This window comes from Stegodyphus dumicola, chromosome 6 (assembly GCF_044657685.1).
Source record: "Stegodyphus dumicola isolate Sdum_Otavi_A_Nest chromosome 6, ASM4465768v1".
Taxonomy (NCBI): domain Eukaryota; kingdom Metazoa; phylum Arthropoda; class Arachnida; order Araneae; family Eresidae; genus Stegodyphus; species Stegodyphus dumicola.
This window is the reverse complement of record NC_140773.1, coordinates 87897724-87924129: the sequence shown is the minus strand read 5'-3', so window position 1 is coordinate 87924129 and position 26406 is coordinate 87897724. Positions and strand designations below refer to the sequence as shown.

General features: G+C 30.2%; 1 protein-coding gene across 1 annotated transcript in view; it reads left to right on the top strand.

Moving 5' to 3' along the window:
• Positions 1-26406, top strand: part of LOC118190330 (KICSTOR complex protein SZT2-like) — a 279720-nt gene that overhangs the window by 106144 nt on the left and 147170 nt on the right. The window contains exons 27-36 of the mRNA XM_085818640.1: positions 316-546; positions 3438-3666; positions 5874-5958; positions 6085-6270; positions 8374-9018; positions 11282-11462; positions 17869-18007; positions 21230-21326; positions 22116-22248; positions 25010-25162. Coding sequence (XP_085674766.1) covers positions 316-546; positions 3438-3666; positions 5874-5958; positions 6085-6270; positions 8374-9018; positions 11282-11462; positions 17869-18007; positions 21230-21326; positions 22116-22248; positions 25010-25162 — 2079 coding nt within the window. The remainder of the gene's footprint in view (positions 1-315; positions 547-3437; positions 3667-5873; positions 5959-6084; positions 6271-8373; positions 9019-11281; positions 11463-17868; positions 18008-21229; positions 21327-22115; positions 22249-25009; positions 25163-26406) is intronic.

Here is a 26406-nt window from a genome sequence, read left to right as displayed (position 1 = left end):
AATATTACAATAAATGTTTGTATAGGGGAGTCAAACATTTTGTATTTTAGTTTTTAGATTGAGTGCAAACTTCTACTAAATATATCTACAAGAACTGGAAGATGGGGGGGGGGGGAGTTAGTTTTTTTACTTCTACAAAATCAACTTTTTAAATTACCATAATATGAATATTTTCATGATTTAAAACATTTTTGTAATTGGAAGTATGAGTCTAAGACCAAGGGTTGTGAAAAATAAAACCAATCAAGATCTTTTGTGGACACAGTCTAGATAGATAGATAGATGTTCATGTATTTCATTTGACTAATCTCTTAGATGGTGAATTTGACAGAACAGATAATATGTGTGAAGATGACATAAGTGCAAAAAGCTGTTTGAATACAGCTTCTTCATTGTCCTCGATTGACAAAGATACAGATCATATTTCTCTTCAAGATAAGAATATTCATCCGCCGTTGTTTGTTCATTTTTCATGTTCTGTTCGCTCATCTAAACAACAAATGAAAAGCTGTCCTTTGAATGAAAGTTCCCTTCCAACTTGTTTGAGTAAGTTTCGCATTTTCTATCATATTAGAATATTTAATTTATTATTACTATTTTACTTTTTTATATGTTAGATATCTTATTAATTGTATTCCTCTTGTCTGCACTGTGCTTAAATTTTTTTAGAGTGCTTTGTCTAGTGATCAATCAATAGTTTGAATGCATATTTTCATGCAAATATAAGTCATCTTCAGTTCCAAGTATACAATGAATTTCATGAAGTATGCTAAAATTTATTGGTGCCCTCTGCAGCATTCAGGCAGACACAATTTTCATGAGGCCTCTGAAATGATTTTTAACATGTTGAGAGTATGTGAGTTAAACAAAATAATGACTGAATGTAAGTAGGTAGCTGTCGTAAAACTGTGTAAAACATTAGAGAAGAGTTTGCATGCTGTCTTAGAGAAGAGTTTGCATGCTGTCGTTTTTAATTTTAAGTGCTAAATGATCTTATTAAGATTAGTTTATCCTATTTTAGTTATACTAAAAATTTTCAAATTAGGTCCAAATTAGGAACAAATTATGCTGACTGAAAATTTCATTCCAAAAAGCAGTTGTGAAATGTGCTAATTGATATTTGGCATCACCCTCTGTTAGGATCGTGCATTCAAAGCGTGATTTAATCTATGCTGGACAGATATTGAACTATTCATCATTAAAGACTGAAAAAGGTTTACAGAAGTACTGCAAACATGTTTCTTCATTTTGATAATTTCAATGCCATTAAATAAGCTTTTTTAGGTCTGTTTTTTAAATTGTCAAGATACTTTTTGAAGCAACAGGCATAATTTCATAGTTGTGAAGCATAGATTGTGAAATGTCAATTATATATGTAGTTTTATGTTATTTGGTTGTGATATGTATAATTTAATTATGCATTATTATTGCAAATAGCTTTTGACAATAGACATTGATGTGACTTATAGATGGGTAGATAGCTGAATATTATGCGTGTAGGAAATGATACAATAATTTTTTTTAATATGACATCCATTTCTAGCCTAGCATTAAGTGTACAAATTTTGAAGCTGCAGAATTTATGTTCATTATTTGCCATTAGATGTAACAAATATGAATATTTCTTTCCCATCAGTTACTTAATTTCATATGAACTGATTTAAAAAAATTGTATTATTAAATTATTTTATGCTGTTGATAATTTATGATTGAGCATCATCTATTCCAATAGGCTGTGCCTAAATGCTAAAAAATATTTCCATCTTATATTTAGCTATTTTGAATAATAATGCATTATTTTTTATTGAATTTAATTGCTTTATTTTTATTTGTTAGTATGAAACAAAACTAAAAAGCTTTTATTACTTTGCATTATATTTTATTCCACATTTGAATAAGTATGTTTTGATTTAACTTAATAATGCACCACTAATTTCAATCATTTAATAATTCATATTATTATGCAGATGTTTAATATAAGTGAGTAATTCCATATGTATGGTTAGAAACTGTACTGTTTATTATGCTAGTGTTTTTGGAAACTTTAAACTACTTGGTTTTCTTTTGCTTTGAATACCATTGTTATTCCAGTAATTGAATGAATTAGGTATCTGAAGGAATTGTAGTAAAAATAAATATAGAAAAATATATTCACAATATTTAAATAAAATAGAAATAAGATTTTTATTAAACTGAAAATCTTATTCTTTCTTTATTAAAATGAGCTTTTAATAATGTGTTGTAGTTTTATCTTCTTATTTGAAATAGTTGAAAGAGCAGAATTCTAAACATTCTAAATTTTATATTCTTGTAAATTATGAGATATTTGATAGTCATTCAGAATAATAATAATGTTTAAAATAGAACATACATTATGTCTTTGAATGTAGTTGTTTATGTCAATAAATAATTTAAATTAGAAATGAACATATTTTTTATCCTTTATAAGTGTATCATATTTTTTAGCTCTTCAGTCATATATTTTCTACATGTTATATATTTGTATTTAGAACACATTTAATCTGTAATGAGCTATGAAAATTTTAGCAAAGAGCTTGCAATTTCATCTTCTAAAAGCAAAATATCAAACTTAACTAAATGTTTTACTTTTTCCAAAAACACTAAATGCAAAAAATTATATATAAATACAGAAATTTGTAAAAGAATTCTAAAATACGATCAAAATTATAAAATATCGTGCATAACTAATGAGTAAATTTAATTATTTGATACAATATATGCCAGAAAACAGATTTTCTTTTTCTTTCACATTATTGATCTGCTAGGAGGTTCTGGCTGAGTGATGTTTTTTTGAAAAGATTTGTACGTAAGGGTTGGAATTTGTATTGTTCATTAAGCTGAAACCTCCTTCAGCTTAAGTACTAAAAATGATAGTTTCCATATACTTCTTTATATTCTTAGGAATTTGAATAGGTAGCGTTTTCCAACATGTATTTAAATTTTAAGTGATTGAACTTCAATGAAACCCAAATTCATTCAAAAGAAAGAGAAATATTGAGGTAAGTCAAAATATGATTATGACATTCAAGACATGTGTTTTTCATGGAGTGAATAAACAAGGAAGCAAAAAAAAAAAAAGGGGGGGGAGGGAGAGAAGAATTAAAATAATTATAATAATAAATTTCAAATGTATTTAAAATGAAGTGAATTAAAAGTAGGGGGGTTCGTAAATTAAAGAGAAATTTAACAAAGGCATTGTATGAACCTTCAGAGCTCACTACTGCTGTTCAGCGATTAGGTGAATGTTGTATATTTAAGTGAGTACCAAATAATTTTATTATATATTCATTTAAATTATAATGTATTTCTAGTTTAAAATGTATTATTTTTACCTCTTTATATTAAATAAAATTTCTATATATTTTATATGCATTTTTAGTGATATGTGCAAGTTAATTATTTTTAATATGCTGCAGATGATATTATTAACTGTTTGGATACTGAGAGCAATGAAGTTAATCTCGATGACCTTAGAATCACTTTAGATATCACATGTTTAAGTGTGCCAAATGACATTGAGAGTCCAGAAGTTTCAAGGAATCGTGTTTATACCACATCGTTCAGTAGCAGTTCACCTGTACCTGAAGCTGAATATTATCGTAGGCAGCATATAAATGATGAAGAAAATGAAAGCAGTTGCTCAGAGTATGTTACCATTCACTATGATTTGCTTTTTCACTTTAATACTCACGTATGTAATCTTTTAATTTAAAAGTTGTACAGTACAAAGTTCGTAATCCGGACTCGTTGAGACGTTAGCAATTCCGGATTAGAGGTTTTTCCAGATTATAGATCATCAATTTAAATCTGGTAAGATAGCATGCAGAAATGATACAATTAAAAATATGAAACCGTAATTTATGAAATAAAGAGCAATTATGAGCTAAAGGGTATCAAAATTTACCAAAAAAAGAAGCTTAATATTTATTTGTTTACTTTAATAAACATTTCTTTCAATGAAATTGTTTAAGTTGCTTCATTTTTTGTGCTAATACTTTCTCTTTAATTCTATGAGGCGTATTTGGAAACTAAGTACCGTTTTGAAAAGAAAAATAGTAAAACAGTTTTTTCGAATCCAATTTTATTTTTACGGGAAAATACATGTCTTAAACTATTTTTCAACATAGTTTCCGCCAATGATAAAACACTTGTCATAGCAGGTGAAAAAGTTTTTGTATGCCATCGTCAAAGAAACTTCCCGCCAGTTTCGATAACCACGACTCCACAGCATTTTTCGTGTCATCGTCAGATCCAAAGCGCTTGCCACCAAGCTCGCGCTTCATGTGCAGGTACAAGTGATAGTCGGACGGCGCCAAGTCCGGGCTGTATGGCGGGTGATCGAACTGCTCCCAATGAAACTGTCAAATTAACGATTGACTGACACCAGCAGTATGGGGCTGAGCATTGTCATGGAGCAACACAATTCCTTTACTGAGCATTCCTCTTCGTTTGTTTTGAATGGCACGCCTCAGTTTTGTTAAAGTCTCACAATATCGTGCCACATTAATGGTTTCACCTCTGGGAAGAAATTCAGTAAGCGAAACGCCTTTCCTATCCCAGAAGACAGTGCACATAATTTTTTGTGATGACATTGTCACTTTGAATTTTTGTTTTTTTGGAGAATGAGTGTGTCTCCACTCCATCGATTATTGTTTCAATTCTGGTGTGAAATGACACACCCAAGTTTCATCACCTGTCACAATTTGGTTTAAAAAGTTTTCTCCCTCATCACTGTACCACGTGAGAAATGTCAGGGCACTACCAAGTCGCTTTGTTTTGTGAACATCAGTGAGCATTTTTGGAACCCATCGGGAACAGAGTTTGCGATAATTCAAGCGGTCAGACACAATTTCGAACAAAACAGTACATGAAATTTGTGGAAATGCCTCTGAAAGAGTTGTCATTGCGAAGTGTCTATTCTCATGAATTGCTTCATCAACTTTCCTTACCAAATCATCGGTGACAACAGAAGGCCGACCACTCCGAGCCTCGGCATGGACATTTGTTCGACCTGCATTAAACATTCTTACCCACTTTCTCACCACTCCATCACTTATCGCGTATTCACCGTAAACTTCTGTCACTTGACGATAAATTTCGGCCGGTTTAACATTCCTTGCGTTCAAAAATTTAATCATGGCACGAATCTCACAGTCAGCGGGAAAGCTAATTGTCTTAAACATTTTGAATGTGCACAGCAAACTGAAAACACAACATAGAGCAACCAAAATGGCGACAATTGAAAGTCAGTGAACAAGAAAGACTAGTGCGCATGCGCGGGATGCCTACCACAGTGCTGCGACGGCGCTAGAATGAAACGGTACTTAGTTTCCGAATGCGCTCCGTATAAACAGACATAATTTCTTGTTCAGTTACAAAGTTCCACTGTTCAAGTCCTGTAATTGCTGTGTCGAGAATACTGACTAACTTGTCAATCGAAATTTTTTCGTTTTCAATAAAGTTCTCTGTTACTTTCTTCACTATCGGAAGCGCGCATGGGTAAACGCTTTACTGGCTTTACGCGCATGCGTAGTGGACGCGCGCATCAAATGCGCATGCGTAAGTTTGTGGCTTTGAGGTCCAGATTATTGATCATACCGGATAATGGACGTCCGGATTATGGACTTTGTATTATTTTTATGTAATTAAGTCGTATTGCTTAGCTAAAAAATATTTAAATTTAGCTATTAAAATGTACTGCAATCTTTTGTTGAGTAATTCTAAAATTGAAATTTAGATGTTGTCTTTCATACAGTGTTTATCATTTCATTCTTAAATGCATTAGATCTTACTGAATAACCTATTTTTAAAAAGAGCTGCATTATGGATATTTTGTTTCTTTTTCCTTCAAGTATTGCAACAGACACAATTCAAGTAAATTCATTGCAGAATTTACCTTCTTTTCAACGTGAAGCTGTTCACAAATGTATTGGAAAGGTATATTTAAATTTTATTTTTTAGCTACCATTTAATATAGCTTCTTGAATTGATTAGAATTTGTTTCTCATATTTTTGCATGTGAGTTACTGGACAGTTAAATTCAATTTCTTAATACTGTTGCAGATAAATTGGCTACTGCAAGATGAAAAAGCTTCAGTTGCTCTCAATTCATATCCAATCACCTCTGAAATTTTGGATATGGTCATTAATCATGTGAAATCATCAGATGACAAACCATGCTGTATTATAAAGGAAATACCCCTGATGTTTGTTTATGGTCCAGAAACAAGTCTTGATAAATTTATACAAGTACATATCCTTTTTTTAAAGTTTATAATATTGTTACGAATTTTGTATTTAAATAATTTTATTAATTTTTTTAATGTTAGTAGAATTATAAATAAAATTGTTTTATTCTCTGTGCAGTGCAGCACGTGGCGAATGCTAAAAGAAAGCTAAGCCGGAAAATTAAAAATACAAGAGCATGTGCATTTAACATTAAATAAATAGATGTCTCTTTTTGAGTTCCAGAAATTGCTAGAACAATCTTGCACATGATTTAAAAAGCTTATAAAAAGGAGGAAAACCTCTCAATTTAGTTAGGTAGTTGTTGTTTTAAGAGTTGGTTTAGAAAACTGCTCTTGTTGACTGTAGCGAATTCGCGGATTAGTTTTCTGTAGCTGTTTTGAATTAATTTCTGTTGAACGTTTGAGTAGTTAAAAGATAACTACTGTGAGATATTGCACTATTGTATGAATATCTGAGAAAAGTTAGCATTTTGTTTTATTTGTTGTGATAATAATAAATTTTGTTCATTTTTCATCGGACTTGTACATTCAATTCATAACGGACCCGTATGTATGCAACAATATGCTTGCTTTGTCAAAATTAATTTTTATAAGATCATTTTGTGAATTTTTTATTGTAAAAAACTAATGCTTTCCTTTATTTGTATAACTCTACTCTAGCTAAATTATTCTATATTTAAAAGGATAGCAGTGCTTTGGTGTATAATAGCGTATAATTAATGATAGCAGTGCTTTGGTGTATAATAATGTATAATTAAACATTCTAGCAGCTTGATTAAAATTAGAGATTTTGAAAGAAAAAAAAAGATTTCATATTTGAAGACATGAATGAAAAATTTAATGCTATTCACTAAAAGAGAACAAGAGCTAAAACAGAAATCACAAAGCAGAAATAAGATATTACAAAAGAGGATAGCTTTTGATTGTTCTAAAAGAAGCATAATTTATTACATTTGGAATTTGCACTGCAGTATTATTAATTTTATCCAATATCATTTATGTTTCAGTGAATGTCTTGACAAAACACAAGACATTCATACAAACTTAAACTCCCCTTCCCCATCAGGAAATTTAAGGGGAAAAGTATAGTGGTACTATAAAACTCAAAATGGCAACTATTTTGTTACTGGGATTTAAGAGAAAAGTTCATTGTAGGCAGCTCATGTTATTTAGGAAATACAATATATTCAAATCCTGAGAAATGAAGCGAAACAAATGCATGTTTTTTCCATCAGTCTTTAGAAACTAATTAATGTTTTCTTTTTTGTTGCAAGTGATAAGTAAATATAGTTATTTATATCAATGGTACATCATGCTAAGTGTTTATATAGACTGAAGTGTTAAATTGTATGTTTGCTCCAGGTTGAACCAAATAAACAACTCCACAAAAGGCAAAAAGTGCCAGTTGCACTGCTAAGCATATTTGTGGGATCATGCACAGGAATTTACTGTGCTATAAAATTATTAATACAGCCACTTTTAAATTGAAATAAGCAAAACAATGGCTTAAGTTCATTGTATAAAAATAAGAAAACATTTGTGGACAGCAAAAAGTTTAATTAATATTCATAACAAAAATAAACATGTGCGCATATATAAACAAATGTGGAATCCCATGTTGCTAGATATCTGCCAATATTAAAAAAAAAAAAAAAAAAAAAATAGCAGACAAATTTCTACTGCCACAGTAAAATCTACAAAAAATATTTCCTGGTATCAGTTCACAATCCTGTAGTTTACAGTCTATAAGACAACCGAGATTGACCTGTTAGCCACATCTGGCATTCAGAATGTAGGGTGGGAAAAGGGATAGATATTTATCAGGAAAAGGGGAAGACCTATTATTTGTAATAAGAGTTAGAATGCCATTGCATATTTTTACTGAAGTTCCTCTGAATGAAAAAAGTTTTATTTCTGGGGATTCATCATAAACTAGGTTTGCGACAACATAATGTGACAGTAACTCATTCAGTTGAATTGGAGTCTTAATATTTTGTTTTTTCTATTAGTGAATTTTGTAAGAAACTATATGTATAAATTTAAAAAAAAAAAAAAAAAAAAATGAGTGTCTTTTACTTGCTAACATTTTGTATTCTTATTTTAGGCTTTTAAAAGAATGTCTCCTGTTGGATATCGTTTGAATGAAGTTAATGGAACTTATTACCTTGTACTTGATGCTGAATCTGCTAAGAAGCTCAACCATCCATTTGGATCTCTGGATCCTCCCTTAGGCTTAGTTGATAAAGACCAAATAATAAAAAGCAATCCTCACAGTGATGACTGCACTGAATTGAAAAGAATAGGAGAAGAAATAAAAGACACTCCAGTTTTTGCAGGAAAGGAATTCTCATACCATCCTGATGGAGAAAGCCTGAATGATGATTTTAAGTCATCCAATCTAAATAATGAAGCAGTGTTTAGTTTCTTACGAGAGAAAGGGTTTCATAAGGTCCAACAAGATGAAGATTCAGAAACAGAAGATGGCAATGAGACTCAAAGGTCTAAGAATAAATTTAACCGTAAAACATCCATGAAGCGATTTTCCAGTAGTGTTAAGAAAAGAACTATTTCAAGTACATCTCTGATTGATTTTGAACGAAAATATTCATTAGGTGAGAGACCACATACTGCTCCTCCAAAAGTTTCATTATTGGATAGTAATCAACAGGAAGAAATATTTGATTGGAATGCATCTACCTTAAAAGAAAATCAGAGTCATTCTGTTAATCTTAGAGATTGGTGCGCTGAGGTAATGAACTTGATGCTTAATTTTATTTTACAAAGTGCTAATGAGAGATATATTTTGCTCATCAATTGCGGTAATATTGCAATTCAAAAAGTCCCATTTTTTAATAAAGTCTTAAATCTTTGAAAGGCAAATCATTAGCTTTAGAAAGAAAATGTCTGGGTTATAAAAAAGCTGCCTGCTATAACAATAAGGCTGCCTGCCGATATAACATAAGCCATACTGACACGATATGCTATAAATTCCCCAAGAATTAAACTCAGAAATAGAAACTTTGAGAACCGAACCTCTGATTTTATTTATAGGCGAGAAAACACTGTCCAAACAAAAAGAGCATTAAAGTTTCGCATAAAGGAACATGAATCTTGTATTCGAAAGGGCGAAATTAACAAATCTTCAATAGCTAATCATAGTTGGAAATTCAATCACAATTTTGATTTTGGCTCTACCAAAATTATCCAAAAAGGTGGTTTTATTAGGGAATTGGATTTTCTTGAAGCTTTTCACATTCACAAAAATTTATCTTGTTTAGTCAATGACTTTAATTCCAATCTAGTCTTGCCTAATGCCTTTAAAATTCTACTAACTTAACCCTTCATTTTTCATTATTATTTCTGCTGACAGATGGTGCTGTCAGCTCTTCCACTTGTTGCCTGTAAGGTATAAATATGATCAACATTCGCTTTCTCACTTTTGCAGGATTTTTTGCTCCTGATGAAGGGGGATCCATTTTGCCCTCTAAATCGATTGGGGTTTTGCAAAATCTATGACGAATACAAGGTTGTTGATTGGTCTCTTTTATTTTCTACGTTGGCTTGTTGAGTCTTAACTTTATGTTTTTGATAGTGAGCTTAATTACTTTATTATTAAAGTAGTCATTTAACTTGTTAAAAATATTTAACCATCTTGTAAGCAGTTACTCTTTTCAAGGATTCTACTAACTTAACCCTTCATTTTTCATTACTATTTCTGCTGACAGATGGTGCTGTTGGCTCTTCCACTTGTTGCCTGTAAGGTATAAATATGATCAACATTCGCTTTCTCACTTTTGCAGGATTTTTTGCTCCTGATGAAGGGGGATCCATTTTGTCCTCGAAATCGATAGGGATTTTGCAAAATCTATGCCGAATACAAGGTTGTTGATTGGTCTATTTTATTTTCTACGTTGGCATGTTGAGTCTTGACTTTATTTTTTTGATAGTGAGCTTAATTACTTTATTATTAAAGCAGTCATTTAACATGTTAAAAATATTTAACCATCTTGTAAGCAGTTACTCTTTTCAAGGAAGAGCCACATTTTCAGATAAAGCTCAAATGGAATTGAAGAAAACTCTAGAATTACAAATTGTTAGATATTAGCATTTTAAATTAAATAGATTATTTAATTTTCAAGAATCATTACTTCTGTTGATTCCATATCAGGAACTAAAACATCAATAATCTGTATATTATATTTGCAGAAATACTTTTTGTCTAAAATCATGAGAATTTTCATTAGAAGGGAAGAAAATTTTATTGTGTATGTTATTTATTTTCATATTTTATGACAAAGCAAAGAATGTGGTTACTCACTTTTTATCTTGAATTTTTTACCAAAGGAAGATAATGGTTAATTTTTAAAGCATTTTGTTATCATTTATTGTGTTAACATGTGTTAGGACTATAAATCAGCATCCCCATTTGAAACTGATGGCTATTGTTCATATTCTGCAATTGAAACTTCACTATCATTATCATTGTCACTTACATCTTCATTTTCAGGTGATGCAAAGTACTTTGATCATTTTCTCTGGAAATAGACATGAATCTGAAACATTTCTGGTATTTCAATGAAGCTACAATTCTTTCCCAAATCTGAAACAAGCATGATTTTCTTTTGATTTGTCTGTTTGACATCTGGAGAACATATTAGAGAAACCTTAAAAGAAAGCATATTGCATCATCCAATGGTTGCAGCATTCCAGTCATTAGTATTTTGCTTGGCCAGAAGTGGCTCTAAACCTTTTGAAATATAATCTCTTTGTAGACGCTTTTACTAAAACACGCTTGTTTCATATTTTCATGTGTATTGAATTAATATGAAAACAAAAATTCCTAACTGTCATCATCATAAAGATATGTATATGATCATTTATCATAAAATGTTACAGAAAATAAAACTTACAGATTGGAAAAATAGATCATATATGCATCAGATTTTATTAAACATAATTTTAATTTAATAATTTATTTTGTTTGACATATTTGCCATAATCATTTTTATTAGGTACATGCTAGTTCCCCTCTTGATGATTCTTCTCCAGATCCATCTTTGGAATCAAAAGATGTCCATCTTGTATCAAGTGCCATATCAACAGGTCGATTCAAACCTCCTGACTCCATTGGCTCACCTGTAGTGTGCAGTGAAGCTGAATTTGGCAGCTTTCATTTTAGCAATACTGAAGATGGTAATTTATATTTTAAATTTGATGTTAAAAGTTAGATCTGATTAAGAATGAAAAAGTCATAGTCTCATTACAGGGTGTTTCAGCAAATCGGTTACAGACTTTCAGGAGAGATAGAGTGCACCTAGATGATGGAAAATCTTGTACCAATACATGGTCAGAAACACTTTCTTGGAGCAGTAGTAACAACACAAAACACAAGAAAGAAAGGACATGAACAAGGTGAATGCTTAGTACAGCAGGAACTAAGGAATAAGAACAAAAACAGGCAACAGTTATCATCAACAAAAGTGCTAAATTCCGACCCCGAACTGTGATGCAGACCTCACATCTCCGGCACATGAACGATCTGATGTTTTGGAAAATATCAGGCATGCCCCAGACTTTTCTAACAGTGCTATGCAACAAGCTCTTTAGAACTGTTAACGGGATTTCATACACCAGTGACTTGATGGCCCCCCTAAGAGGAAGTAGTCAATGCAAGCGAGGTCTGGTTATCTTGCTGGCCAATGCACCGGACCACCCCTGTTGATCCCAGGTTGAGGATACATTTTAACATAATTCAAACACCTTTGATGATGATCATCTGTTTTGGTTCTTATTTCTTGGCTTCTGCTGCATTAAGTAGAACGAACATTCATTCTTGCCCTGTGTGTGTCTTCATTTCTTGTTTTATTTATTTATTTTTGTGTGTCGTCACAACCACACCAGGAAAGCATTTTCTACTATGCATTCCTATGTGTTTTCCCTATCACCTAGGTGTACTCTATCTCTCTTTAAAGTTTGTAACCGATTTGCTGAACTACCTTGTATATACATGCACACACACACACACATTCATTTTTGAGATACTTTGTTTAACTTTTGATATGTAGTCTATTAATATTACATTATTAAGAAGTAAAATTCTGAAATAATGTATCTTTAATAATAAAAGTAAATACTGTTGTAATAACACTTCTAGGAACGAAGCTATTGAATAATTCAATCTGGTTTGGTTTAAAAAAAAATGGCTGATCATGCAAAGAAATTGCAACAACTGATTGATGAGTGATTTAAAAAAAAAATCATTGCACCTACCAAGAGATGTGAATAATAATCAGAAACTGATGATGATCATCTGGTTTGGTTCTTGATATTTGAATTAATTAAAATTATTATTATGTGAGTTGTTGTTTCTTCAGTCCTCCTTCCCATTTCATCAACTGATAATAGTTATTCGCAGTAAATTACTTAGCTTAAACATCACGATTCGGACCACTCCTTTTAAATATGTAGGCTCTTTTAAAGTACACATTTATAGTTATGAACAATCATTTTGTGTATAAATAATACAAATTACACAAAAAGAAGGGGAAAAGTATTGAAGAATTTAATTTTTTCTTAATTTCTAAGTAAAAGAATAATTTGTAATATACAGGTATGATTAGAGCCTGCAAAAATTTATCAATATTTTTGAAATATTAATATCCATTTTGACTGCTATTGAATGCAATTTAATTATGTTTTTGCTTGACATCTGCACATAAGGACAGAATAAAATATTCTTTTTTCCCCAAATGAATTATAAAACTGATTTAAAATGGATTCAGAAGAGGAGTTTTTTTTTTTTTTTTTTTTTTTTTTTTTTGTGATGTCCCATCTGTCCATACGTGTATCTCACACTCAAAAGTGAGCCTCAGAACATTGAAATTTTGTATATAGGACTGCTTTAATATGCAGTTGTGCACCTCCCTTTTTGTTTGCAATTGGTTGCACCAAAAATATATAAATGTATACATTTGTATACTCTTTTGGTATATAAATACATATTTTTAAATATATATATATATATATATATATGCTTTTTATTCATGGTTTTAAATTGAATTTGTGTTCCTTGGGGATGGTATATGGAAAGATTTCTTATTTTAAATTATTATGAATTATTAGTTTAAATATATATATATCTACCCACTCTGTTACTTTCCTCGGTGAGCTCAGTTTTTTTTATTCTTATATGTTGGTAAATTGCACATTTTTTGCTTTAAAAATAATTGAATTGTGTTGTTCTTACTTCCGGTTAAGGTTTTTATGCCTTTAGTTAAAATACATACAATAATTGTAGACTTATCAACAATTTAACAGTTTCACAACAACAAAGATAAGGTCTTCTTTTATTATTGCGAATTAAATCATATTTAATATATTCTGGAATTAACATTTAAGTTATTAAATTATCCCATGTATTGACTCAGCATAGCATTCACAACAAATTAAGTCAGTTTCTACATCTTCCGTGTCTTTTTACCAAATGAGACCAAAAGTATACTTTCAGTTTTGTGCACCAAAAAATCTGCCTTCTTGCACAGTGGCTGAATTGCTTGTTTTTGTCTAGAAACTCTTAATTTTAATTGTAACACTTGTTTTTTTTAATTGTTTTTAACTATATTTGATGTTTTATGTTTTTCTGTATTTTACAATTTTTAATGAAGATGTTTTGAGTTTTTATGTATTTTTGCCTTGCTGCAAAGTGAGAACTAAATTAATTGAATGAGAAATATATCTCTAATGCTCTAACCTCCTTGCTCTAATAAAATTCGAGCAAATGAGTTTAAATGAAATGCAGGAAAAATACCTATAACTTAATATTAGGCATATGAAAGTCGTGGTGTACACATCAGTTTTTTTTTTTTTTTTTTTTTAATCATTTGCATTGCGTCAAGTTCTTTATCAATATCAGACAAAGAACCTTTAAGCATTTTTTAATTTAATTTGTCATCAGATTTTAATTGCTCATATTTTTGCAGCAAAACTGTCACCAGATATTAGGAAGAGTTTAGTGTAATATTCTCGGAATGATGAAGTGATATTTTTTTCTTAATCACTTTGTGCAGTTTGTGTACTTTCCCTAATTTGTGGTAAATTATTCTTATTTTCATCATCATCGTTTTTAGCATTTGTTAAGTCAGATTATTGAAAGTTTTAAATAATGAAATCTGTAATAAGTTGCCCAGATTTTTTGCTTCAAAAAGAGAAACTTTATGGTCTATTTGTTTGGCTTAACATCTCTAAGGTACACAAGATGCTTTTACAGTGACACTTCAAGCTCTTAATCACTCTTTGGTCCATAATAGAAGTTCCATTTGTGGGCAGAAAGTGTGTTGTAACTTTTTACCTTTAGTTTATGTAGATGGTTGTCAATTAACAGTAGAATTCTTCACATTTTGGCTAGAAATTCTTCATCCTATATCAATAACTGTTCTTCAAACAGTTTGGATATCATTCATCTTTTAGCAGAAATAGGAAGCTTTCTTACATAGTTTAAGAGTCTTGATTTTTTGATTTTCTAATCACAGAATCTGTGATATTTAGTCTTATTAATGTTAGCTCAAAGAGAGCAATACAAAAGAATTTTTTGCATATTTGCATTTTCTCTCAATGCACTTTTCATATTTAAATATTAATGTTTGGCTTGGTGTCTCATGTGAAACAGCTCAGTTTCATCTGCACTGAAAATGTCTTCTTACCATTTTAATGATAAGAGACATTATCTCAAACACTTTCTGATTATCTGCCCGTCTCTCACCAGAAACTTACAAATTTGTTGCCAGCTAATTTTTTGTTAAGCTAAGGCATCAAAGGGAAGAACCATTTTCAAAATAATGGTGCACTAAGAATTCCATACAAGAGCAATTACTCAATCAAATTAATAATTAAATAATTTAATTACTGAGTTAAAAACATCAGTAATTAATTATTTATCTTTTTCGAGAAATCACTGTAATTTTTTTGTGCTGTTGTTCTTTCCATATATAAAGTGATCTGTTTTAATTAAAAAAAATTGGATAATTGCACATACTTTGCATATTCCACTACCTCAGCATTGCACACTGGCTGAAACTTAATAAAGCAAATAGGTATTGTAAACAAGATACAACCATCTTCAAGCGAATTTTGAATCAACATTTTGCTTGCAGTTTTTCAGATTGCATTTCCATTAAATTTGGTTGTTGACTTCATGGAGTGCAAATTTTTGCATTCTCCATTGTTGGACAAAATGCCATATTTCTGCAAAAATAAAATACTTTTTCACCAGTCAACAAATTTTGCAGTCCCATTATAATAAGTTACAAGAAAAACAAATATACTCAATATAAAAGGAAACACTAGTAAGAAAAAGGACAAATTTCAGAATGAATTTCAGAATGCAAATCCACATATACTTGGGCAGACATGTGCTACAGGTATCATGTGCTGCCATATAACTATTTTGGTGCCATACTGCATTCTCTCATGAATGCTGTGACATTTCAGTGATCATGTGGATAATCAGAAATACCCTTTTTTCCTATGTTTTAGTATCAGATCTTGAAACTTTTTCTGGGTCTTTCACAATTTTATCTCAAAAAAAATTGTGTATTACTTTTTAATATACGTAACTAGCCATTAAAGCAAAAAAATGGCATTTTGTACAATTTGGCAAATTTATTAGCCTTTGAAGCTGTTGGTAGATTGCATTTCTGGGAATGAAGAACTATTTCAGCAGTGTTTCTTCAACATCCTTATACTGGAACTGTCTTAATGTTTTTCTCATTTCCATGTCCATGAATTCTCCTTAAAATAAAACCATGGGGGGAGGCCCCATGGTTTTATTTTAAGGAGAATTCTCTTATTTTTAGAGAACTATAATTATATCTTGTTACTTTTTATTTTCTGAAATCCACTTCTAATTTATTTTCTGAAATCCACTTCTAATTCAAGAGATTTTGTGCTGTTAAATTGTAATTTAAGTTTGTGATAGAATTTTTTCTTTAAAAAAATATTATAAGTAACTAAAAAATTTAATGTTTGTTTTAAATTTGTGCTTGACATTGTTTATAACGAAATCAGTTTCTAATATTAACCCTTTCATGATGGGCACCTCAGTCACTGAACCACTTTCTCAGGACGGCAGGCTAACAGGATACATTGGCTTGTGGAAACTGATAATTCATGCCGGTAAGCCTAACCTTAAAAAAAAAATTCCCATAAATTAAATTTGGGGTTCAACTGTTCTAATTATTGGCACACTGAATACTCAGTTGTCAGAATTTAAGAATTCTGAAAAAGCATAAATTCTAGAATAATGAAAATTTTTCTAGAAAATTTTTCTCAAATACCTGCAATTTTCCATAAATTTGTATGGAAAAAATCCCCAAACAGTCACAGATTTTATTTTACAGTTTCATTATCAAAACTAAAAGTTAATAATAAATCTCTTTATTAAAAAAAACAGCATGGAACAACGAAAAAGGAAGCAATATTTCAAAAAGTTGATTAAGCTTTTTCATTATTTCCATTAAAAAAAAAAATCCTTTACAATGGCATCATTTATGTAAATTTTCCTGGTTTTGAAGAAAAGGCACCAGCTCTAAGATAATTTTATGCTAAAAGCTATTCACTTTATTAATTTTTTAATTATCTGTTTCTTTTGCAGTGCATTTTATAAGATTATCACTGGAAAAATAAATAAATAAATAATAGTAAAAAAAATAATTTCTTTGATAGTGCTTCCAGTATTAATATCTGGAGCTCCTACAAAATCAAAATGTTTCAGATCTTGAAGTGTTGTAGTGCAAAATGTGTCTATTGAGGCGCTGTCCTGAACTGTGTAAGACATGCATGCTACGATTTCCTTATCTGGTAATATGTTCATATTAGATTTGCTGTAACTATCACTTTCTAATCCTTTAGAAATATCATCAGTGCAATTAGTGTCAGAAGTAACTCATTCATCATGCATATCTACTCTTCTTCTGCTAAATACTGTTGCCATTTGAAGTATAAAAAATATTTCACTAAACAATACGCAAAATATTCATCTCTGCTAATTAACGAAACTCTAAAGGAAGTTATTAAAACTTCTAAAACCACAGAACCAATACCCCCATATAGCCAAAAACAAAACGTATTTGGAAGCATCCAGAACATGTGCATTTGTGCATATCAGCTGACACAGTTAATAGCCAGCTTTGTTTATTTACATTACTCATCCTCACAATTCCTGCTTTCATTCCAAAACAAAATACAAGATAATGAAAAATACTGCAGTGAAATAAAAATTAACATTCTCTAGTTATGATAGATTCCGCTAGTCATAGGCTGCGTTTAGTGGCAAAAAAAAATGCTAATTAAACATTCTATCTAAAAATTCATATGCAGTATACCCGTCCTCAGATTAACTTTAAACAGCAGTTCATATGTGACACACCTGGCTATAAGATAACATTTGCGGCTGATGCTTAACCTGCCTGTCCTGAAAGAGTAAAATTATTTCTTTTAGTTTTTTTTTTTTTTTTTTTTTTTTTTTTTTTTTTTTAAATTATTGAAGTTATTGCCTTTTGTCTAATCAATGGAAAAGTTATAACCTTGCTTATATTACCAATAGGCTATGATGGTGATAGCAGTGATTCTGGAGGTGATTGTGGTTGGCTCAGTACCTTAGATACTCGTAGACCTGTACTTCCTAATTTTTGGCTAATCATGAATGTCTGTGAAAAGAAAGTTATTGTGTATTTTCATATGAGGTAGATATACGTGCTTTTAATTTTCAGTTATGAACTCTTGAATTGTTATCAAAATATAAATTATCATGTATGCTAATTAATAATTCCCTTATATTCTGATATCTGGAATTTTTATTTTTATCTGATTACATATTATTTCTTTTAATTTTTTTCCTGTGTTTTAACACTAATATTAATTAAATGAGGGAAATTCATATTTTTCCTTTATTAAATTTAACAGTTTATTATTAATGTGAATCTGTCTAGCAACTTTAGATCATCACAAGAAACTGTTTTCTATTTTTACTCACTTATTGCAAGATTTTATGTACCTGACAGATATAAACCTGGTCAAAAGTAATACATTAATTAAAAGCATATTTATAAATGGAATAGCTTAATTAAAAATCTCATTATAATAGATAACCAAGTTCTCAAATTAACTAAATATTAAATATGCACCATAGGTTATATTAATTAGTTATAGGTAATATGCACTTGTTGAGATAATTCTGGTTTATTAACTTTTGTTAGATGCAAACAAATTTAAATTATTAATGAAATTTAGCTTTTGTTTCATGTTTGTTTAAGTTGTATGCATTATCAGAGACCAGCCTACTCTCTGCATTTAAAGACAAGTACTTTGTAGTGATTATTAAAAAATAATAGACATAAGAATGCATCATAAGAAAATGATGAAATTAACTTAGTTATTAGTTTTTTCTCTAAATGCATATAATTACTTTAACTCATTCGGGCACAGCTCTTGAAATTATATTATTTTTAAAAGTCTGTAAATCAATAATAAATTAATTTAAAAAAATATTCCTCTTAGACCTTGTATTTCGAACAACTGGTCACTTACCTATGTAGGGGTACCCTAAGATAACAAAATGTTTCAGCTCTCATCTAAGTGTTCTCCACTAGCACTGACACCTTACCAACTTTTTGTCCACTGCTGGAGAAAATCCTGAAATTTTTTACAAAATGCTTTTCAAGAGAGACATTTTCTTACATGTTATGCACATCTGTGAATTGCATCACTTTGAGGGCTATATTTATCCATCGGAAGAGAAGCAATTGCACAAAGGAAGACCTAGTGGATAGGATGGACCAGCTGCTTTGTTCTTCATTAAGAATTGGTGGATAGATAGAGTCATTGATGGAGAAATCAATCTTCTTCAAATTTCATGCTGTTTCTGTTGCATCCAACATAGTAGTTTGTGGGGCTGACTGCTGTATTGATGGGCCCAGGTTTGAATTCCTGAGAAGGCATGGGTGTTTGTAAGCATAGTGTTTGTGCACCAAGGGACCATTCAAAATATGTGTGAGCCAAAAATCTTCTTGAGATGTTATTTGTAGAGAAAGAGGAGTGTGTCATTTCAAATCTTCCAATAAAATTCTGTAACAGGTACTCCATGACATATTTGTTTCCTTAGAATTTGTTCTTATAATGATCTTCATTAACAGCCTGTTTGTTATTTTTAGAATCTGTGTACAAAACTTTATTTTCTCTTAAGTTCCCTCCAAAACCTTTTTTTTTATTATTATTATTATTATTATTATTATTATTTATTTTTTTTTTTTTTTAAGAGATATGTAGATGATACTTTCACGCTATAGAAATACTCAGAACTTAAGTTTTTGAAATAAAAGGTAACAAATCTTTTACTTTGGAAAATTTCTCTAACTTGCAGTTGACAATCAATAGGAAAGTGAGCAATAGCATTCAATTTCTTGGATATTTTAATTTTAAGAAATGGCAATTCGCTTTAAACTGCAATCTATCACAAAACAACTGGCAACCCAGCAATAATCTCATTCAACTCTTTTCTTTTCCTCTGCACAAAAAACAGCTGCCTTTTTTATTTTTATTTGGAACATGCCAATGATTTCTGTTCCACACCAGAATTATATGAAATTTAATATAATTACATAGTAAAAACTGCCATTTCTCTAAAGTAAATTTGTTATGGATGCAAGCATCAAATAATCATAAATTTATCGAACTTTTCCCAACTACCCAGTCACTTTATGCATTTGCTTCATGTTTAAAATATTTGTTTATAAACCTGCGATTATGCCAGCCCCATTCATCTTGAAATTGTTAAAATCAGATAAATATGACTTTGTTGCAAGAGATACTTTTAGTGTATAAAATTATTCCAATTCGCAACAAAGGTGCAGGCACAAAATATATTGGTTCATCATCCAGAAAACTATCATTAAGAATTGCCGGGCATTAAAAAAAGGTTATTTCTAAGCTCTGTGCCAACCAATTCCTGAAGAGACTTTAGTCAAATATTTTGCTGAGCATTCACACTCGATAACTGAATGAGACAAGGTATAAACATGCCAAACCTTGGCATTAAAACCAACTCAAAATTAGAAAAATGCTTGAAATCACCACCAATGCATGCTGCAACAGAGACTTTCCCTTCAATCTTCTGTAAATCTGGAGGGCAATTCTGAATACAGCAACCCTGTAGGCAGTGCTGGCGCTAGGCTTTTCGCCGCCCATTACTATCACTTTGATTCCTGGAATCTGCAGCCCAGTAACTCCCTAAATTTTACGAATTCTGCCTCCCAATGCAGCTGCACCTACTGCACATATTCTGGCACTGGATTTGCCTGTAGGATTCAATGAATGATGAAACCATCCGTTCCAGCTCCAACTGATGAAGCAGAAGTGCCTATATTTTTTTTTATTTATGCTTATATGTGTTTGAAAAGCAGATTGTCCAGACATAGATCTACAACCCTCCTTGGGCTTTGGAAAGCGGTTCAAGACGAATGGGATAAAATTCCTCTTCCTGTACCAAAAAAAAAAAAACTTTATTGACTTGGAAATTATAGTGTAGGAAAATAGTGAAGAATAAGGGTTATCAAATGGAACATTTAAAGCGCAAAAGTTTTAGGTAAAATATTTCTGTAAATACAATGAAAATCATCTAAAAAATGTGCAAACAACCTCTGTATAAGAATTGTTTACATTGGAAATATTTGATGAAACTTCTTTACTTCCTCATCATTTTTATGTGACATTTTATTTGTATTTTTTCTATAACACGCACTACATGCACTTTTTGTTTTATATATTTTCTTTCTCTTATTGTCTTAATCTGAAGTATCATTAATTGAAATTTTTCAAGTTTATGATTTTATTATGCTGGTAAATATGTTTTTAGTTTTGTCACTGTAGGGATTTTTTTTTTTTTTTTCTGTTTATATATTATTCTGTAGGCAAAGAAATGAAGATGATGAGGAACTTGGTGAATGTCAAACTGTGTTGAATGAAGTCGTAACCATTATCAAAAATATTTGTAAAGAAGTGAATCAAGTAATGTTAACATACTTTTATATATAATGTAAATTTCAGAATGTGTTGCATTTTCTCTTTCAGTTTTAAACTGCATATGTTTGATTTTAAATTTATTGTGATTTTTTTTCTCTTATGAGGGAAAAATTATATTTGAGCTATTATTTTTTTATTTTTCTCACATAATTGTTCATGGTATTAATATAATTTTAATTTAAAAATATTAAAATTTTTATTGTTTTGCAATGAAATTATTTGTATTTTTCTTTTCTTAGTAAATTTTTGTTTTATTGGGGAAATTTATTATGTGGTGTTCCTTCAGGTTTACAAGTTTGCTAATATTTTTCTTTAAAAAGAAATTATTTAAGAACATTTCATACAAAACCTGATACCTTTTTCATTAAATTAAAAAAAGAAAAGTAGAAGTAGAAGAAATGAAAAAGGTAAATCTGATACCTTTTTCATTTCTTCTTCTTCTTCTTCTTTTTTTTTTTTTTTTTTTTTTTTTCCTTTCTTTACAAGTGTTACATATTATAAACAGATTAATTATTTTGATGATAGAAAAATATAGTACGGTCTTAAAAACTACAGTATTTTTTTATAGGCAGAGGGTAAAATATTTACATATATGAATAAAAGCTATTTAAAACTTTTTGCGTATTTGCATTTTCTCTTATATATATATCATATTATTTGCAGTAAGCTAAAATATGAACTGTTTAATATTTTTTAACTCATAAATTATAGTAATTCTGAGTTTCAGCATATTTAAATATTTTTCTAATGAAATTTTTTTATGTAATGTTTTAGATTCTTTTACTTCAGTCATTAAGTGAAACACGAATGTGTGATAGACTTCTTGTGCCAGAAGGCAATGATGATGTTTGGAAGAGCAAAGATTTTGATTTGATTGGAGATCCAAATCGCACAGTTTCAAGTGAAGGTATAAATCTACTCTAATTATTTTATTTTCACAACACTGAAATGTGTTGGAAGTTTAAAATTTTTAAAAACAAAAGTTTTTATGAGTTGCTGCTGCAGAATCTAGTTCACAGCTATCGTATAGTTTATGGTTATATTGATAGAACTTATTAAATAAAAATAAGTCCTGTTAAATGAACACATAATATCTTTCCAAAGATAATTATTTTTGGATATATCTTGATTTAATGTAAATATGTTGTAATAAGATAGTGGTTTTATAAGTTAATTTTCACTCGGGCATTTCCTTTTTTAAATTTAAATTTTTAGTCTTGTTTCTTTCACAAGCACCACAGTAGGCACAGTTCTTTTTTCTTTTTACATCTATATCAATAGTATTACACTAAAACTTTATCATGGCATTTTTTTAACTTAATATGGACATACTTTTCAAAATTAATACTAAAGAATAAATTTTTCTAATGAATACAACAAATTTTATATGCTAATTCAGAAATATGTTTATTGACTTTGTTGTAACTATCACTTTCTAATCCTAGAAATATCATCAGTGTAATTAGTGTCAGAACTCGTTCATCATGCGCATCTACTCTTCTTCTGCTAAATACTGTTGCTATTTGAAGTATAAAAAATATTTCACTAAACAATACACAAAATATTCATCTCAGTGCTAATTAACCAAACTCTAAAGGAAGTTATTAAAACTTCTAAAACCACAGAACCTATACCCCCATATAGCCAAATACAAAACGTATTTGGAAGCATCCAGAACATGTGCATTTGTGCATATCAGCTGACACAGTAAATAGCCAGCTTTATTTATTTACATTACTCATCCCCACAATTCCTGCTTTCATTCCAAAACAAAATACAAAATAATAAAAAATACTGCAGTGGAATAAAAATCAACATTGTCTAGTTATGATAGATTCCACTAGCTCCATTGGGCTTAAGTTCAAGTCATAGATTTGGTAAGAACATTTGTAACTGTATTATCTTTGCAGAATAATGCTCTTAAATTCTTTGAAAAGTAAACATAGGCATTCAGAAACAGGTCATAACTTTTGGATTTCTTCCACCAGACGCTGTTGGTCAAAATTTGAAGTGCGTTAGCCTTTATTTCACCCTAAGGAAATAATTTGTTCTAATTAAAATGTAAATGGATAGTATATGGGATATTAACTCTTTCTGCCACGCTACCTTTTAAAGTTGGAATTTCGATAAAAAAAATTTTTAAAAAAAAGATAGGCAGTCTAATTAGGCCTAGAGGAGTACACAAGTAAAATTTTGTGAAGATAGCACTTATCATTTTAATTCTGTGGGTGTGCCCGAAGCGGGCATACTGACTGAATAGATCTTCGAAAAGAGTGCTGAAACGAGCATTGCAGGGAAGCGCGTAAAAGAGTGAGAGTTTTGTCTACTGTTAAAAAATACTAGATTCTGAATACCGTTACAGATTTAGCATTACCTAGAGTGTGCCACAAGGAGACTTGCTACTCTACACCCCCCTAAAAAGCTCTTTTTTGGTTATTTGATTACATGCATATTAATGGGGAAGAAAGTAACTTGGGTATATGATATTTACATTATTTACATTTCCTATTTACACTTTAGTCTATTTTTTCATGGTATTACTTTTCGAAGAAAATGACACCACCTTTAAAAAAGCGCAACCCACTATTGTATGTTTTGCACATGTACAGTGATCCGTATCAGATTCACTATCTGAAGCAATTCGTGTATCACTTTCAGTGCTTCAGAAATGGTCAGCCTTCTCCAATCCATTTGGAAAATAATTAAAAATCCAAAAAATAAACTAATATTATATCCATAATTAGAAATTATAAACTATGAAATAAAATTAAATAAACATCTACAACTCAAAACTACTAAACGTAGTGCTATTGAAACTTTGAATGAAGCAAAAGAAGAAAAGAGAAGTGCTCTAGTGAAAAACTAAACAGCTAACTGATAAAATTAGCCTTGATCTTCAGAAAATCACCCCAACAATATATTAGTTAATAATCAAACGTCCCCTTCAAGAAAAAAAAAAAAAAAAAGAGAAAGAGAAGAAGAGAGAGAAAAACAGGAAATGAAACGCTGACGTGGACCCACCTTTCTGTTGTCAATGAACTAACTGATGAGATGCAGAGAAACAAAGAATACAGTCTCTCAGTTTTCCTAGAGTCTTGGTGTGCCCGGTCTAGGAACACCTCGGGTTTGCCGTTCAATTTATGCAAGATTTCAAGGTAAAAATTTAAAACCAATATAGAATAAAGAGATTAGCATGCAGCCAAAAGAAATAACATAGAAATTTCTTTTCGAGCAATTCCTTTTATACCCTAAAAAAAAATCTGGAAGATTTCTTTGAAAGATGAGGGTCTTAAAAAGCTAAACATGGCTAAAATATATGGACTGGTTTGTGTTGAGCTGCCATTTACTATAAATAAAGAAGGTTCAGAGTAACCTTTAGTAACATATAAATCCTTTTTCATTAAATTTTTCTATTCATACAGAAGGAAAGTTTTAGGTGTGCCCAGAGTGGGCACACCATGCCGCAAAGGGTTAAGAGCATGGCTAAAAGTAGCATATTATATTATTAAATTTTTTAATTAAAGATAAGTCTTCTTTTCAGTTCCTTTGTTTCCTGTGTTTTCATAGTTGAATTAATAAAGCAAAAAATGTTGTCAATCAATCATTATAAATGGTTGCATTTGAAATGATTGATTGGCAAAATTGTACTTTTTTCTTCATTATTTCAGATCCAGATCTTGCTCTAGAAGTACAGGAAAAGTATCTTGAAGCAACACTAAAATTTGAACCAGGAGCCTTTGGTTGTCCTGTAGTTTGGGTTACCCACTTTAAATTACATCATAGACTTGCTGCTGCTTCTACTGGAAGTATCAAATCATTAGGTAAATTATAATATAATTCATAGCCAGATTTCACACGTATTGAGAGTATTCACAAGTATGTTTCCATAATCAGTAGTTTAATTCCGAGTATAGTTACATTAATTGAGTGCATTGAAATTCATTCATATGCATCTTCTAATGTTTTTAAATGGATAACTTTGATTAAGTGTAAAATGTTTTTATTCTTTAAAGAGAAATTGATTTATGAGGATATGTTTGTATCAGAATATATGGTAATGTTTTAGTTATTTTCTTTCTTATGTAGTACTTCTGAAATGCTATTTTTAAATTAGAGCATATAAAATGACTGTAAGAAGAAGTTCATTAAAACAAAAACCAGTTTTAATGCCACCATGTAAAATATAAGTAGCTAGCTCAAAGTGCTAGATTACATGCTAAAAATAATTAAAACAAATACATGTAAATAATATTTTTGAATACGTTTTTTGAATAAAAGCTTACATAATGGTATATAAACTGCTGTAATGCCTGTATGAGTTCCAGTCAAAATTGAAACTTTCTGTGTCTGAATATTTGCTTAATAATATTTCAAATTATTTTTCTTTCAAACTTTTGAAATTATTTCTGTATATTAAGAACTCTAAATGTATATGCCAAATTAAATTAATCTAATGATAACTGATAACTCTTTCCTCTTTTGTGTTAAATTATAAATGTTGTTTTAAAGTTTTACTGCTTTAATGCTTATATAGGTTAATACTGATGCACAGTGAGCTTTTAATCAAATGCCTGTTTCTAGAATAAAATTACAGAATCATCCATTTCCACAGTATCAAGTTTATTTTTACAGAAGTGTGTGCATTGTTTAAGAAATTTTTGTGATTTTGAAGTGTATGTCTAGAATCAATATTTAAGAGCATAAATCTATAGCAACCTTTTCCAAATGCTGTGTAATCTGAACCACGGTTAGGTTATATCATAAAAGCATTTAAGTGAGACCTTGTATTAAATAAAATGATCTGTTTTGAAATAAAATTGCTCCAGTATTGAGGGCAATGTCAGATACATCTTTAAAAGCAAAATGAATAAATAAAGAAGGACATTTTTGCAAACATTTTTTGATTATGAAGTAAAACAGCTTGTCAGTAACCTTGTCAGTCAAATTTCTCTCAAAACTGATAGAATTTTATTTAAAATCTACATAAATCTAAGGTTGTGTGTTTCTTTAATTTTATTTTTAGTCTTGTTTTATCTTAGTTTTATTTAGATTCAATGACTTTAAC